The 17767-nt window shown below is 46.6% G+C and overlaps 2 protein-coding genes across 3 annotated transcripts in view; one reads left to right on the top strand and one right to left on the bottom strand.

Moving 5' to 3' along the window:
* The window catches only part of LOC110505884 (FERM domain-containing protein 6), a 52128-nt gene that overhangs the window by 18821 nt on the left and 15540 nt on the right, over positions 1–17767 (top strand). For both annotated transcript variants that reach the window (XM_036962645.1, XM_036962644.1), the window contains exons 2-7: positions 10013–10332; positions 10671–10761; positions 13379–13458; positions 15287–15363; positions 15792–15978; positions 17605–17760. In XM_036962645.1, the coding sequence (XP_036818540.1) occupies positions 10231–10332; positions 10671–10761; positions 13379–13458; positions 15287–15363; positions 15792–15978; positions 17605–17760 (693 nt within the window). In that variant the 5' untranslated portion in view covers positions 10013–10230. The remainder of the gene's footprint in view (positions 1–10012; positions 10333–10670; positions 10762–13378; positions 13459–15286; positions 15364–15791; positions 15979–17604; positions 17761–17767) is intronic.
* Positions 5594–8710, bottom strand: LOC118944270 (adhesive plaque matrix protein-like). The gene has a single exon (XM_036962735.1). It carries the CDS (start codon positions 8708–8710, stop codon positions 5594–5596), a length of 3117 nt encoding a protein of 1038 aa, XP_036818630.1.

The raw sequence follows: 17767 nt of genomic DNA, 5'->3' as shown, positions 1-17767 counted from the left end.
AATTACTAAAAGGTTCTGAATAGAATAAAAAGGGTTGTTGGTGATGAACAAGGTTCTAAACGTGTAGCTCGCTCCCCCACCGTTCTGTACATGTCTCTACATCCCTAACATTCCTGTTGAATCAAAATATTCCCTATCCCGTGGAGCTGTCAGGAGTTTTTGCATGTAGCCTGTGTATGCAGGAGTCGGGGTGCATGTAGCCTGTGTATGCAGGAGTCGGGGTGCATGTAGCCTGTGTATGCAGGAGTCGGGGTGCATGTAGCCTGTGTATGCAGGAGTCGGGGTGCATGTAGCCTGTGTATGCAGGAGTCCGGGTGCATGTAGCCTGTGTATGCAGGAGTCGGGGTGCATGTAGCCTGTGTATGCAGGAGTCGGGGTGCATGTAGCCTGTGTATGCAGGAGTCGGGGTGCATGTAGCCTGTGTATGCAGGAGTCGGGGTGCATGTAGCCTGTGTATGCAGGAGTCGGGGTGCATGTAGCCTGTGTTTGCAGGAGTCGGGGTGCATGTAGCCTGTGTATGCAGGAGTCGGGGTGCATGTAGCCTGTGTATGCAGGAGTCGGGGTGCATGTAGCCTGTGTTTGCAGGAGTCGGGGTGCATGTAGCCTGTGTTTGCAGGAGTCAGGGTACATGTAGCATGGGTGGGTGTCAAAGGCCTCCGTTGTTGGAATGAGAAACAGATGTTAGAATGGAATTCTCCTGACTGCAGCAGTTTCTCACGGCTGTGCTTTGAGTTTCTCTCTCTCTCTCTCTCTCTCTCTCTCTGTCTCTTTCGCACTCCCTCACTCTTATCTTTGGCGGTGTCTCCCCCCCCCCCCTCTCTCTCTCTCTCTCTCTCTCTCTCTCTCTCTGGCTCTCTCTCCATGTCTCTTTCGCTTGTCGGTGTCTCTCCCCCCCCCCCCCCCCTCTCTCTCTCTCTCTCTCTGGCTCTCTCTCCATGCTCCATGTCTCTTTCGCTTGTCGGTGTCTCCCCCCCCCCTCTCTCTCTCTGGCTCTCTCCATGTCTCTTTCGCTTGTCGGTGTCTCCCCCCCCCCCCTCTCTCTCTCTGGCTCTCTCCATGTCTCTTTCGCTTGTCGGTGTCTCTCTCTCTCCCCCCCCCCCCTCTCTCTATCCTGTCTTAATCTCAACATGTATTTTCTATCTAAAACTGTTATTTTTCCCCCCAGTTAGTTTCTCTCTTCCTCCTCTCTCTCTGTAAGATTCAAATGTATTTCTCAGCCTCCCTCTGGTTTTAGTCTCTCTGTTCGTGTTCCAGGGGATTTCTGGCCCAACCTCTGTCTGTAGTTTTGGAGGGGTTCATAGAGGAGCATCCCACCACTGTGATGTCAAACAAGGCATTGGGAGAGACCGAGACATTAAGATATTTAAAAATTCTCTGTCTCAATGGTGCTAAGTACTTAAGTAGTAGTTTCAATTATTTTTTTGTTACGTTTTTGGGGTTATCTGTGCTTTACTATTCTTGACAACTTTTACTCCACTACATTCCTAAAGAAAATAATGTACTTTTTACTTTACATACATTTTCCCTGACACCCTGAACGTATTCGTTATGCTTCGAATGCTCAGGCAGGACAGCAATATGTTCCAATTCACACACCTGTCAATATAGCACGTTGTCATCCCTACAGCCTCTGATCTGGCGGACTCACTAAACACAACTGGTGTGTTTGTAAAGGATGTCTGAGTGTTGGCGTGTGCCCCTGTCTGTCCGAGAAACAAAACAAAACAGGAATCGTTCGGTTTACATAATATCAGGAGTTTGTTGTATAGCTTTTACTTTTTACCCAATTATGACAATTTAGTACTTTTTCCACAACTGTACTGAAGTACATTTAAACCAGATACTTTTGGACTTTTACTCAAGTAGTATTTTACTGGGTGACTTTTACTTGAGTCATTTTCTATTAAGGTATCTTTTACTTTCAGTCAAGTAGGACATTTGAAGTACTTTTTCCACCACGGCTCTGTTGTATTCCGGGGCTCTTCTGTGTCGCGGGTCTGCCTGGCTCTGACGCGAGCTTGCCACGTTGACAGAAATACTCCATCCTGGCCACTATCCCGGGCTGAAGGCAGGAAGTGGGTCTCTCTTTCTGTCTGACTGCTGGGCTGCTGCTGTGGACACTGCTCTGGTGTTGAATCACTATTTAATGATGGGAAGTTCAGCTCTTTTTACTGACTTTACTGACATTACTGCCCAGAGCATGCAGGAGGAACACTTAGGGGCGAACGAAAAACTGAAAACTTGAGTCTCGTAGAATCATGACTCTCGTGGAGCAGTCATTTGTTTGAATGAGACTTGTAAACATGTGGTTTAAACAATGTAAATGTGTTGATTGAATTGGCAAACAAATACGATTATTTCTTGATACATTTGAATCAAGGTCTAGTTGTGGTCGCTACCGAACTAGATTGTGAACTCTTGCATTGCTTGACTGCCGCGAGGGTGATAAGCACAGTTATTCGTGCACTGCAACCCCCCCCTCCCCCCAACCTGAACGATTAGTTTGAGTTTGTTGACCAGAGGCTGTGTGTGTTTTGGTTCTACAAAGCTGTGTCCATCGTAATATTCAATAATCAATTCATTGCATTCATTCTTTCCAGCAAGTTAAACGTGCAACTAAAATTAACAAATGATGACTCTTGGGTCAGTAAAGAGTCATGCAAAAAGAACGACTTGTTGGCAAACTGCACATCACTAATTACTGCTGTGGACACTGTTCTGGTATTTCATCACTAGTCTACTGGGCTGCTGTGGACACTGCTCTGGTATTTCATCACTAGTCTACTGTGCTGCTGTAGACACTGCTCTGGTATTTAATCACTAGTCTACTGGGCTGCTGTGGACACTGCTCTGGTATTTCATCACTAGTCTACTGGGCTGCTGTGGACACTGTTCTGGTATTTCATCACTAGTCTACTGGGCTGCTGTGGACACTGCTCTGGTATTTCATCACTGGGCTGCTGTGGACACTGCTCTGGTATTTCATCACTAGTCTACTGGGCTGCTGTGGACACTGCTCTGGTATTTCATCACTAGTCTACTGGGCTGCTGTGGACACTGCTCTGGTATTTCATCACTAGTCTACTGGGCTGCTGTGGACACTGCTCTGGTATTTCATCACTAGTCTACTGGGCTGCTGTGGACACTGCTCTGGTATTTCATCACTAGTCTACTGGGCTGCTGTAGACACTGCTCTGGTATTTAATCACTAGTCTACTGGGCTGCTGTAGACACTGCTCTGGTATTTAATCACTAGTCTACTGGGCTGCTGTGGACACTGTTCTGGTATTTCATCACTAGTCTACTGGGCTGCTGTGGACACTGCTCTGGTATTTCATCACTAGTCTACTGGGCTGCTGTGGACACTGCTCTGGTATTTCATCACTGGGCTGCTGTGGACACTGCTCTGGTATTTCATCACTAGTCTACTGGGCTGCTGTGGACACTGTTCTGGTATTTCATCACTAGTCTACTGGGCTGCTGTGGACACTGCTCTGGTATTTCATCACTGGGCTGCTGTGGACACTGCTCTGGTATTTCATCACTAGTCTACTGGGCTGCTGTGGACACTGCTCTGGTATTTCATCACTAGTCTACTGGGCTGCTGTGGACACTGCTCTGGTATTTCATCACTAGTCTACTGGGCTGCTGTGGACACTGCTCTGGTATTTCATCACTAGTCTACTGGGCTGCTGTGGACACTGCTCTGGTATTTCATCACTAGTCTACTGGGCTGCTGTAGACACTGCTCTGGTATTTAATCACTAGTCTACTGGGCTGCTGTAGACACTGCTCTGGTATTTAATCACTAGTCTACTGGGCTGCTGTGGACACTGTTCTGGTATTTCATCACTAGTCTACTGGGCTGCTGTGGACACTGCTCTGGTATTTCATCACTAGTCTACTGGGCTGCTGTGGACACTGCTCTGGTATTTCATCACTGGGCTGCTGTGGACACTGCTCTGGTATTTCATCACTAGTCTACTGGGCTGCTGTGGACACTGCTCTGGTATTTCATCACTAGTCTACTGGGCTGCTGTGGACACTGCTCTGGTATTTCATCACTGGTCTACTGGGCTGCTGTGGACACTGTTCTGGTATTTCATCACTAGTCTACTGGGCTGCTGTGGACACTGCTCTGGTATTTCATCACTGGGCTGCTGTGGACACTGCTCTGGTATTTCATCACTGGGCTGCTGTGGACACTGCTCTGGTATTTCATCACTAGTCTACTGGGCTGCTGGGGACACTGTTCTGGTGTTTCATCACTAGTCTACTGGGCTACTGTGGCTGAATAAGGGATGGAAGGCAGTACTAATGTACTACTATTATCCAGCCTTCATGCCAGAGATGGAAAATCCCCAGCCTGGAATCCAAGTTGAAACCATGGTGAAAATGAGCATATCAGCAGTGTGTCTACATCACAGTCTATGGAACACTGGGATGTCTAATGTGTTGATGAGACATGACACAATCGGGTTCTAAACCATTAGTGATCTGATGACTCACCCCTCTCTCACACAGTGTCTTAATGACTGACGGTTTACCCCTCCTCACCCGGCCCGCCCAACACAGGCATCCTCATCATTTAGCTCAACTGTAGTTTCCCTTTTCTTCTATTGTCACGTGCACAAGTAGAGTGAAATGCCTTTGTCGCTGAATGGTGTTATTACTACGTTGGGAGTGAGGATTATATTCCCACCTGAAAGTGTAAAAGGATGTGATTTTAATAGAGGACACAGCTGAAACCACAGCATTCGACTAACTTCTTTACTTAACAAGATAATACAACTTACAGGATGCTATTAATAACTAATGGAATTCTTACCTCACCAGTTCTACCTGCACATGACCACCTGATCATTTATCACTCCAGTGTTAATCTGCTAAATTGTAATTATTCGCCTACCTCCTCATGCCTTTTGCACACAATGTATATAGACTCTTTTTTTTTTTTACTGTGTTATTGACTTGTTAATTTTTTACTCCATGTGTAACTCTGTGTTGTTGTCTGTTCACACTGCTATGCTTTATCTTGACCAGGTCGCAGTTGTAAATGAGAACTTGTCCTCAACTAGCCTACCTGGTTAAATAAAGGTGAAATACATATATTTTTTAAAAATACATCTCATGACCTTAAGGAAAAACAGGATAATATGATTATTTATATTGTATATACATTTATATACACAGTTGGGATCTCGTACATAAAGATACATATTTTATTACATACCGTAAGTCATTGATTTTATTTATGTTTGGTACTAGAGACAGAAGGTAAAGAAAAGGTCAGACATGATGGATAATGGTGGTTGTTAGCACGCCCTCTCACTCTCTGTCTCTGTCTCTCTCTGTCTCTCTCTGTCTCTCTCTGTCTCTCTCTGTCTCTCTCTGTCTCTCTCTGTCTCTCTCTGTCTCTCTCTGTCTCTCTCTTTACCTCTCTCTCTTTACCTCTCTCTCTTTACCTCTCTCTCTCTACCTCTCTCTCTCTACCTCTCTCTCTCTACCTCTCTCTCTCTACCTCTCTCTCTCTCTCTCTCTCTCTCTCTGTGTTGTAGAGAGAGAGTGTGATCCAATTATGTCAATATTTCCCCTAATTAACCTTCATGCCATCACACACACACCTGCTGTTCTGTAGTGCGGGGATGGCTGTTCTGCTCTGTAGTGCGGGGGATGGCTGTTCTGCTCTGTAGTGCGGGGATGGCTGTGCTGCTCTGTAGTGCGGGGGATGGCTGTTCTGCTCTGTAGTGCGGGGGATGGCTGTTCTGCTCTGTAGTGCGGGGATGGCTGTGCTGCTCTGTAGTGCGGGGGATGGCTGTTCTGCTCTGTAGTGCGGGGGATGGCTGTTCTGCTCTGTAGTGCGGGGGATGGCTGTTCTGCTCTGTAGTGCTGGGGATGGCTGTTCTGTAGTGTGGGGATGGCTGTTCTGTTCTGTAGTGCGGGGATGGCTGTTCTGCTCTGTAGTGCGGGGGATGGCTGTTCTGCTCTGTAGTGCGGGGGATGGCTGTTCTGCTCTGTAGTGCGGGGATGGCTGTTCTGCTCTGTAGTGCGGGGGAAGGCTGTTCTGCTCTGTAGTGCGGGGGATGGCTGTTCTGCTCTGTAGTGCTGGGGATGGCTCTTCTGTAGTGTGGGGATGGCTGTTCTGTTCTGTAGTGCGGGGATGGCTGTTCTGCGCTGTAGTGTGGGGATGGCTGTTCTGCTCTGTAGTGCGGGGCATGGCTGCTCTGCGCTGTAGTGTGGGGATGGCTGTTCTGCTCTGTAGTGCGGGGGATGGCTGTTCTGCTCTGTAGTGTGGGGATGGCTGTTCTGTAGTGTGGGGATGGCTGTTCTGTAGTGCGGGGATGGCTGTTCTGCTCTGTAGTGCGGGGATGGCTGTTCTGCTCTGTAGTGCGGGGATGGCTGTTCTGCTCTGTAGTGTGGGGGATGGCTGTTCTGCTCTGTAGTGCGGGGGATGGCTGTTCTTCTCTGTAGTGCGGGGGATGGCTGTTCTTCTCTGTAGTGCGGGGGATGGCTGTTCTTCTCTGTAGTGCGGGGATGGCTGTTCTGCTCTGTAGTGCGGGGGATGGCTGTTCTGCTCTAGTGCGGGGGATGGCTGTTCTGCGCTGTAGTGTGGGGATGGCTGTTCTGCTCTGTAGTGCGGGGCATGGCTGTTCTGCACTGTAGTGTGGGGATGGCTGTTCTGCTCTGTAGTGCGGGATGGCTGTTCTGTTCTGTAGTGCGGGGGATGGCTGTTCTGCTCTGTAGTGCGGGATGGCTGTTCTGTTCTGTAGTGCGGGGGATGGCTGTTCTGCTCTGTAGTGCGGGGATGGCTGTTCTGTAGTGTGGGGATGGCTGTTCTGTTCTGTAGTGCGGGGATGGCTGTTCTGCTCTGTAGTGCGGGGATGGCTGTTTTGCTCTGTAGTGCGGGGATGGCTGTTCTGCTCTGTAGTGTGGGGGATGGCTGTTCTGCTCTGTAGTGTGGGGGATGGCTGTTCTGCTCTGTAGTGCGGGGGATGGCGGTTCTTCTCTGTAGTGCGGGGGATGGCTGTTCTTCTCTGTAGTGCGGGGGATGGCTGTTCTTCTCTGTAGTGCGGGGGATGGCTGTTCTGTTCTGTAGTGCGGGGGATGGCTGTTCTGTAGTGCGGGGGATGGCTGTTCTGTAGTGTGGGGATGGCTCTTCTGCTCTGTAGTACGGGGAGGGCTGTTCTGCTCTGTAGTGCGGGGATGGCTGTTCTGCTCTGTAGTGCGGGGATGGCTGTTCTGCTCTGTAGTGCGGGAAGGCTGTTCTGTAGTGTGGGGATGGCTGTTCTGCTCTGTAGTGCGGGGATGGCTGTTCTGCTCTGTAGTGCGGGGGGTGGCTGTTCTTCTCTGTAGTGCGGGGGGTGGCTGTTCTTCTCTGTAGTGCGTGGGATGGCTGTTCTGCTCTGTAGTGCGGGGGATGGCTGTTCTGCTCTGTAGTGTGGGGATGGCTGTTCTGCTCTGTAGTGTGGGAATGACTGTTCTGCTCTGTAGTGTGGGAATGACTGTTCTGCTCTGTAGTGTGGGAATGACTGTTCTGCTCTGTATTGTGGGGATGGCTGCTCTGTAGTGTGGGGATGGCTGTTCTGTAGTGTGGGGATGGCTGTTCTGTAGTGCGGGGGATGGCTGTTCTGTAGTGCGGGGGATGGCTGTTCTGTAGTGCGGGGGATGGCTGTTCTGTAGTGCGGGGGATGGCTGTTCTGTAGTGTGGGGATGGCTGTTCTGCTCTGTAGTGCGGGGATGGCTGTTCTGCTCTGTATTGCGGGGATGGCTGTTCTGTAGTGTGGGGATGGCTGTTCTGCTCTGTAGTGCGGGGATGGCTGTTCTGCTCTGTAGTGCGGGGGATGGCTGTTCTTCTCTGTAGTGCGGGGGATGGCTGTTCTTCTCTGTAGTGCGTGGGATGGCTGTTCTGCTCTGTAGTGCGGGGGATGGCTGTTCTGCTCTGTAGTGTGGGGATGGCTGTTCTGCTCTGTAGTGTGGGAATGACTGTTCTGCTCTGTAGTGTGGGAATGACTGTTTTGCTCTGTAGTGTGGGGATGGCTGCTCTGTAGTGTGGGGATGGCTGTTCTGTAGTGTGGGGATGGCTGTTCTGTAGTGCGGGGGATGGCTGTTCTGTAGTGCGGGGGATGGCTGTTCTGTAGTGCGGGGGATGGCTGTTCTGTAGTGCGGGGGATGGCTGTTCTGTAGTGTGGGGATGGCTGTTCTGCTCTGTAGTGCGGGGATGGCTGTTCTGCTCTGTATTGCGGGGATGGCTGTTCTGTAGTGTGGGGATGGCTGTTCTGTAGTGTGGGGATGGCTGTTCTGCTCTGTAGTGCGGGGATGGCTGTTCTGCTCTGTAGTGCGGGGATGGCTGTTCTGCTCTGTAGTGCGGGGGATGGCTGTTCTGCTCTGTAGTGCGGGGGATGGCTCTTCTGCTCTGTAGTGCGGGGGATGGCTCTTCTGCTCTGTAGTGCGGGGGATGGCTGTTCTGCTCTGTAGTGCGGGGATGGCTGTGCTGCTCTGTAGTGCGGGGATGGCTGTTCTGCTCTGTAGTGCGGAGATGGCTGTTCTGCTCTGTAGTGTGGGGATGGCTGTTCTGCTCTGTAGTGTCGGGATGGCTGTTCTGTTTTAGACAGGAAGGAAGTGATGGTACTTCACCAGTCACACACACCTCCTGGACATGGCCCATCAAAAGCTCTTTGTTGAGTGTGCTCAGAGGTGTGTTTGTGTACATCAGAACACGTTTTGAATAGAGATGAAACAGATCTCCAAGAACAGTTGTGTTATCGTTGCACTAAGCAGGGGAATCAGTTACACAAAATGATTTGACATTTTCAAAGCCTCTTAATGGTCAATGCGTAGCATCAGCAATCCAGGATTTATATACATCATTGGTTGCACGGCACACCCACCCTCATCTTCCTCCCTCCCAGCCACACCATCACCATCATCAACTTTCATCCAGTTCCTCTCCAGACAGAGACCGACAGATGTTCCCCTGGACTCAGTCAGGGTTATGTTTCAAATGGCACACTATTCCCTATATTGTGCACTACTTTTTTACCTGCGCTCTCTACTAATTCTCAAAAGTAGTGCACTATATAGGGAATAGGGCAACATGATATTCTTCTGTGAGATCACACATGACGAAGTCTGTTTTCAGCTGTTTACTGAACTGTACGCTCTTCTCAAATATACTCGTCACAGTTAAGCTGTGAAAAAGCTCTGTCCATTTTACAGTTTGGTGCTTTTATTTTAAACTTTAAGGTAATTTGTTACGTTGTTTTCCCAAACTTGTTGGAGGGAGACATACCATTTTATAGTCCCTGATATGTGTGTAATATGTTATTTTATCGGTTTATTATGTTGTGTATCAACTGGAGGTCGACTGATTATGATTTTTCAACGCCGATACCAATACCGATTTATTGGAGGCCCAAAAAAGCCAATACCGATTTAATCGGCCGATTTTAAAACAAATATATATATATATATTTTATTTGTAATAATGACAATTACAACAATCCCCCGAGCTGACAATGTGAAAATCTGTAATTCTGCCCCTGAACGAGGCAGTTAACCCACCTTTCCTAGGCCGTCATTGAAAATAAGAATGTGCCCTTAACTGACTTGCCTAGTTAAGTAAAGATTAAATACAGGTGTTTAGGGCCGATTTATTTATTTATTTATTTATTTTTTTAATTGGCAAAATTGGTGTCCAAAAATACCGATTTCCGATTGTTATGAAAACTTGAAATCGGCCCTAAATAATCGGCCATTCCGATTAATCGGTCGACCTCTAGTATAAACTCATTGTTTTTCAAACCTCTCCTCGGGAACCCCCAGATGTTTCACAATTGTGTTGTAGCCCAGAACTAGCTCACCTTATTCACCTAGTTAAGGGCTTGGTAGTTGGTTGACAAGTGGAATCAGGTGTGCTAGCTCTGGAAATACATAGAACAACTGGGGGTTCCCCGAACTCTACATTCCCATGCAGCAGTGCTAATGTGATGTCCCCTCTGTCTGTCTTCTACAGTGTGTGGGACTGCCCTGTGTCCTGGTGCCTCCCATGTCCTGGTCTGCTGAGGCTGAGACTGTGGCTGCTGCTGGGTCTGGTGTCTGCTCGCTGGGCTTGGGCTAGAGCTGAACCAGGGCTTCTACTGGTGCTGGTGAGTGTCCCATCCCAGGGGCCTGGAGGAGCCTAGTCCGTCTGGGCCAAGGGGCCTCTCCGGACCACCTCCCAGACACACGAAGATGAACAAACTGACCAGCTTCCACAACAACAAAGCTATGCAGGACCGCCGCTGTGTCTGCGTCTTCCTCCCCAACGACGACACTCTCAACGTAATTGTCAATGTGAGTACTGTGGGGGTCTCACCTAGCTGTTTAAGATGAATGGCCTTACTGTAAGTGGCTCTGGATAAGACCGTCTGCTAAATGACTCAGGTACATATGAGAAAAGACCACTGGTATGAAGACTGCAGCAGGGAAACAGTTATGTATGATTGGATTATATTTGTGAGTAACACACATTATAGTGTATTGTCCAAAAGCCAGGGTCAGGAATGGCAGTAATTGTTTTCAAACTGGCAATACCATTCATGGTTGTTTCACAGTGTGTCTAAATGACTCTCTGATCTCCTCCTGTATGTCCTGACCTCTAACCCCATGCTGTGCGTTCTCTCTCTGCTCAGGTGAAGACATTGTGTCAGGAGCTGCTGGTCCAGGTGTGTGACCTGCTCCGACTGAAGGACTGTCACCTGTTTGGACTCAGCGTCATTCAGAGTAAGAATGGTTTACCATTTTGTGTGTGTCTCTGTTTGCTGTGTCTGACATCTCTCACCTCACTGTAATGTCTTTTCCCATCTCAGCCTTACTGAATGGGGCCCATTGTCTCTGTGGTTAAAGTCACAGCATAGTTTACTGTGTGTTATATCAGCGCAATGAGCAGTTAGCCTTCCCTCTGTACAGTCCCAATGAGTTACGCCTCAATTCTCCAGAAGTGTGCACTTCTCCCCACACATTGAACAACATTGTATTGGTGTGTATGCATGGGAGGAGCCATCTCTGTCAGACAGCCTTAACCAGTCCTTCTGGTGCTGTCTGTCTCTCTGTCTGTCGGTTTCTCTGTCTGTCGGTTTCTCTGTCTCTGTTAGTGATGCATTTTTGGATGATATCGATATCCAATATTTTCCTTGCCAAAAAAAACAATACCGATATTTAACATTTTAGCAGCCTTTTAAGCATTCTAGTACAGTTAAATAGTTAACACACACATGGACACAGTGGTCTAAGGCACTGCATCTCAGTGAAAGAGGTGTCACTACAGTCCCTGGTTCGAATCCAGGCTATATCACATCCGGCCGTGATTGGGAGTCCCATAGGGCGGTGCACAATTGGCCCAGCATCGTCCGGGCCGTCATTGTAAATAAGAATTTGTTCTTATCTGACTTGCCTAGTTAAATAAAGGTTACACACACACACACAACACTGACCGAAAAGTTATTTTTTGGGGCATTTACGTATGTCCACATTACCAGTCAAATATAATCAAAACGTGTTTCTTTCACTTACTTGCTGTGCTGTTTCGTTGTTCATTTGTTCAGTCGTTTCATTCTCAACCAGGATTTCTATGGAACGCCGTTTGGGTCTTTGTGTGTCAAAGAAAGATACACATCTAATAACACTCTTTGACCAATCTGGACCTGAACGACCGCACGTCACATCATTTAACGCGTTCATTCATAATTTACGTAGTTATTTCACATTGATTACACTATCACTCGTATTTCATATGTGACAACGATTCATCGACATGTAGGCTGTGATGCTGGTAAAGTTGTCTCGTGCACCTACAGTGCTGGTCATTTAAAAAAAAAAGCTAGCTAGCTCATGGATACAAACAATGTCCTTCCCCAAAAACAGCAAAACATCAATCTGTTTCAGTAGCTATAGTTAGCTAGCTAAATATATGTGTCGTCTAAAATAACCCTAATTTATAACACAGTTCTTCTTTGATTAATGGTGGTCGGACCCATCTATGTGACGCTAGCCACAATAAGGATTAGCCACAGTAGTGGACTTTGCGGTTAGCCTTCAAAATAAAAGTATGTAGATCATGCTAAACAAGTTTGGAATGTTACATAAAATCAACGAAGGACTATTTGTTAATTTGACAAATCAAATCTGGGATTTCTTGGATTTCTTTGCATTTACAATAGTCTTGCAGAACTCTGCGTGCTGTATTTCCATTGGATTATCGTCCCCTTTGGTAAATTCATTATTAGAGAGTGGACCCCATACTTTGCTGCCATATAAAACAATTGGTTATAAAACTTAATGATAATTTATTTTTTATAATATGTTTATTATTTTACAATAAAAAATCTAATAAAAAAGACAGCAATACTAACAATGACATTCATTGTACTGTTGAATGGGATGGACAATTTAGAGGACAAAACAAAACTTAACTCACACAAAATAAAACTAAATCCTATTAGGTGGTACATGTATAAGAAGACAGCATATAGTCATTACAAGCAGTGTAGTTAAGCCAAAACTAAATATTGAGTGGAGTACAGCACAGAGTAGCAGCAGATCGTCAACCCAGTTATGAAGCGGGACTAGACCATTTATTCAGTATCGGCTGCCATATTTTGTAAAACATTGGACTTCTATTGGAGGCATTGTATCGTATCTTCTCCATATGTATTATTTTCCCTAAATCCCGTAACCACATTTCAAAGGTAGGTACAGTCTCCAGTTTCCAGTTTCCAATTTTGAGCCAGATTCTAATTGGAATTTTGATTTGAATGGCATAGGATCTTGAATGGCATGTGTCTCTGAGGGAGGGAGGTAGGGGGAGGGAGAGAGGAGGACTAGCTGACTAGTCTGCTACCTAGTTGCGCTAGATCGAGGGTTGGGTGGGGTGACAGAAGTATGTGGGTAGAGTGATTGGTCAGTGCGAGGGGGTTGGAGCTGGGGGTAGAGCAGGGGGTTGGGGATGGGTGGTAGGTATAGAACTGGGTTTGGGATAGGGGTTAGTGTGGGTGGTTAGTCACTGTTTGCCTTGTGATTTTGCGCTGTTCTGACAAGCAGCTGAGGAATGTCCCTAAATCAGCCCCACTGGTTCCTGGTCAATAGACCTGTCCTGCAGGGCATATGATTGCCATCAGATGAGATGAACCAATTTTCAGAACAGCACTGGCTAACTGGCCCTGCTGTGATTTGTTTTCCTTTGCAGCTGCTTGCAATTGTCACTGCCTTTGTCTGTCAACTACCTATGTCTGTCTGCTATACTGCTATACAGGAGTGACTCATTCCATGCATATCACCGACGCAGAGACAACTCTGTCATCATAAAGCGACTTAAGTTAACCCTTTGTGTGTGTCCCTCCAGACAATGAGCACATCTACATGGAGTTGGGTCAGAAGCTGTCTAAGTACTGTCCCAAGGAGTGGAAGAGAGAGGCCAGCAAGGTGAGTCAGTCTGCACAACCAAATAGTACCCAGCAAGCACATAACGTTCTGAGAACCATATGTTTCTTAGGGCTTGGTGTGAGCGTGGTTGTCCTATGGTTATTTTGCATAAAACCTCCCTCAACTTTCTGGGAAAGGTGCAGGATAGTTGCTTGGCTTTGCTCAGCAAATGTAAGGAATTTGACTAAAAAAATTAACTTTAATTAGTTGGTATTTCATTACTTCCAACAGAATGTTTCCCAAAAGTTCAAATGGTGACAAATGGTAATATTCTATGAACGTTCTACAGATGGTTTGACATTGGGAATGTTCTCAAATAGTTTATTAACAACCTTATTTAGGAATTTCAGTACTTCAGCATAACGTTTCCTTATTGTTCAGTCAATTGGAGGTGTACCTGTGGACGTATTGCAAGGCCTACCTTTAAACTCAGTGGCTCTTTGGCTTGACGTCATGGGAAAATCAAAAGAAATCAGCCAAGACCTCCACAAGTCTGGTTCATCCTTGGGAGCAATTTCAAAATGCAATAGTAACAATAGTACGCAAGTATTAACACCATGGGACCACGCAGCCGTCATACCGCTCAGGAAGGAGACGCGTTCTGTCTTCTAGAGATGAATGTACTTTGGTGCGAAAAGTGTAAATCAATCCCAGATCAACAGCAAAGGACCTTATGAAGATGCTGGAGGGAACGGGTACAAAAGTATCTATTTCCACAGTAAAACAAGTCCTATATCGACAACCTGAAAGGCCGCTCAGCAAGGAAGAAGCCACTACTCCAAAACCACCATTTAAAAAAGCCAGACTACGGTTTGCAACTGCATATTGGGGCAAAGATCGTACTTTTTGGTGAAATGTCCTCTGGTCTGATGAAATATAACTGTTTGTCCATAATGACCATCGTTATGTTTGGAGGAAAAAGGGGGAGGCTTGCAAGCCGAAGAACACCATCCCAACCATGAAGCATGGGGGTGGCAGCATGTTTTGGGGGTGCTTTGCTGCAGGAGGGACTGGTGCACTCCACAAAATAGATGGCAAATGCTTCTTCCGAATGAACAATGGCCCCAAGCATACTTCCAAAGTTGTTGCAAAATGGCTTAAGGACAACAAAGTCAAGGTATTGGAGTGGCCATCACAAAGCACTGACCTCAATCCCATAGAAAATTTGTAGGCAGAACTGAAAAAGCTACAGGACTACAAACCTGACTCAGATACACCAGCTCTGTCAGGAGGAATGGGCCAAAATTCATCCAACTTGTTGTGGGAAGCTTGTGGAAGGCTACCCGAAATGTTTGACCCAAGTTAAGGAATTTAAAGGCAATGCTACCAAATAGTAATTGAGTGTATGTAAACTTCTGACCCACTGGGAATGTGATGAAAGAAATAACATCTGAAATAAATCATTCTCTCTACTATTATTCTGACATTTCACATTCTTAAAATAAAGTGGAGATTCTAACTGACCTAAAACAGGGAATTTTTATTAGGATAAAATGTCAGGAATTTTGAAACTGAGTTTTTAAATGTATTTGGCTAAGGTGTATGTGAACTTCCGACTTTAACTGTATGACTCTATGGCACCGACTGAATCCTTTATTAAACTATCGTTTCAACAGCAAGCGGTCTATCAGGGTTTCAAGATTTGCAAGATTACCCCCCAACAGACAGTCAAAATTCAATTCAAATTTGTGAGCGACTGCTGTTGTTTTCGCTGTCATGATGGACATTTTTGATTTTATATTTGTAGAATGAATATACTGTCTTGATGGTTTGATTTGCTAGAAAATAACAAAACCAATGTTTTTCATTTGTATCTTGTTGTTTTCAGGGCATCGATCAATTTGGGCCTCCCATGATCATCCACTTCAGGGCTCAATATTACGTTGAGAATGGGAGATTAATAAGGCAAGTAGTCCCACAGAGATCCTATGAATTACTATTTGATTCTGTATGCAATTATGTGAGTAATCTCCTCTTACACATACTTAAGTTTAACAATCAGAGACAAGTGTGAAATCATTCTGAATAAGTGGTTTGGATTGATTGATACTTAAGCTGCTTGATTAGATCTAATATGATGACGTGTTTCTGAGGACGAGGATAGAAAAGTGAGGGAGCTCATTGTGGCATAAGGTCCCAATGGGGGTTAAAAGGATTAAGTAAGTACGTTACGAAGGTAACGTCTCCTCCCCCAGGGTAACGTCTCCTCCCCCAGGGTAACGTCTCCTCCCCCAGGGTAACGTCTTCTCCTACTGTACTACAGGAACCTGAGAATGGTGATCTAGCCTAGTGGGATGTGTTTGTATCATGCCTTATTCTCTCTTCACTTCCAGTGACCGCTCAGCCCGGTACTACTACTACTGGCACCTGAGGAAACAGGTGTTGCTATCGCAGTGTATGCAGAGAGAAGAGGCCTACTTCCTGTTGGCAGCCTTCGCCCTCCAGGCCGACTTGGGCAACTTCAAACGCAACAAGCACTTTGGAAAGTACTTTGAACCTGAGGCCTACTTCCCTCCATGGGTAAGTAGATCTATCCTTCTGACCTAACCAGTACCAAATTGAGTTTTTCACTGTGCATCTGCATTGCTTGCTCTTTTTTTTGTTTTAGGTTGGGTATCTGTAAAGCACTATGACAACTGCTCCTGTAAAAAGGGTTTTATAAATGTGATTGATTGGAGTTGCCCAGGCAGTATTATGGCCTTCCTCTCCATCCCCCTTAGCCCCCATAACCCTTCATTGTTTGCAGACCTGAAAATGGGTATAGTCAGTGTAGTGTTGAAATTTCCACCATATTGCTACAGATATGAAAACATGGAAGGGTTAGGACCGAGGGAAAGGGATAAGGAGTAAATTGGGACCGGCTAAGTGTAGTCTAGCACACAGCCTGAATGTAGGTCTGTGGCCAGTTTCATTAATCACTGAGCTCCAACAATTTGAGGACGCTACCTCATTGGAGCATGCTGGATCTAGGACGCTAGTTTTATTTTTGTCCCTGGTAGTGGCACACAGCACGGTTGACTCTTTAGAGAAATGATCTGCATGCGAGCTGGCTAAACTTGCTGCCTCTCCTCTCCTATTCGACATGCCCCCCTCCCCTCCCGGACATGACGATGCCCCACCCCTCTAATTACCAACCACTTCCTGTGATTAGTCTGTTGCCGTCCCATTGGTCCCATATCCACTTTGAAGCCACAGGGTCAGGAAATGGTTGTACATTCAGGAATGGTACATAAATACATCCTCCCAGGGTGTTCTCTAACTGGTTCTGAGTGAGTGGCTGGGTTCCGGAGAAACGCCCCAAATCTAGACCTGAAACTGACTGAGTCCAGTGGGATTGTGGGTCCCTCCCAAATAGCACCCTATCGCCTATATAGTGCACTACTCTGACCATGGTCCATAGGGCTCTGAGTATCCCAAACTTTAAGAATACCTCCCCCCCCCCCCCCCACCCCCCCTCCCTTGCCCTCAGAACAGCCTCAGTTCGTCGGGACATGGACTCTACAAGGTGTCGAAAGCGTTCCACAGAGATGCTGGCCCATGTTGACTCCAATGCTTCCCACAGTTGTGTCAAGTTGGCTGGATGTCCTTTGGGTGGTGGACCATTCTTGACACAAACCGGTGCGCCTGGCACCTACTACCATACTCTGTTCAAAGGGCACTTAAATCTTTTGTCTTGCCCATTCACCGTCTGAATGGCACACATACACAATCCATGACTCAAATGTCTCGAGGCTTAAAAATCCTTTTTTAACCGGTCTCCTCCCATTCGTCTACACTGAATGCAGTTGATTTAAAAGGTGACATCAATAAGGGATCATAGGCTGACTAGGTGAATCCAGGTGAAATCTATGTTATGGCTAGTGCAATGTTTTGTATACTCAATGTACAGGAAATAAGGTGGACGACGCCTTTTGTGCCCAGCTGGACGACGCCTTTTGGGATGTACTATCAGTATATGAGGCATCTGTCTTCCCCTGGGCGGGGGTTTCATCAACCTCCATTAACCCAACTGGCAAGCCTTCCTTCCTTCTGCCAGTGAGCTGACATCAGAACCAGCAGATGGAGTTCACTCTACTGAGATGCTTGTATGAGAGAATTCCGTTGTCACCTTACTGAAACCAGCCTATTTGTCCCTGTCTCTTGCAGGTGAGGGCCAAGCGAGGCCGGGATTACATCCTGAGACACATCCCCAACATGCACAAAGACCTGTTTTCCCTCACCGCCTCAGAGGCTCATCTCAAATACATCAAGGAGTGTGCCCAGCTGGATGATGTTACAGTCCACTACTACAGACTCTATAAGGTCAGAG

This window comes from Oncorhynchus mykiss, chromosome 25 (genome assembly GCF_013265735.2).
Source record: "Oncorhynchus mykiss isolate Arlee chromosome 25, USDA_OmykA_1.1, whole genome shotgun sequence".
Classification (NCBI taxonomy): domain Eukaryota; kingdom Metazoa; phylum Chordata; class Actinopteri; order Salmoniformes; family Salmonidae; genus Oncorhynchus; species Oncorhynchus mykiss.
The sequence above is the reverse complement of the archived record's forward strand: the minus strand, read 5'-3'. Positions and strand labels throughout refer to the sequence as shown.

Coding starts and splice junctions, on each gene's coding strand:
- LOC118944270 (XM_036962735.1), bottom strand. CDS start 8,710: ATGTACACAAACACACCTCTGAGCACACTCAACAAAGAGCTTTTGATG.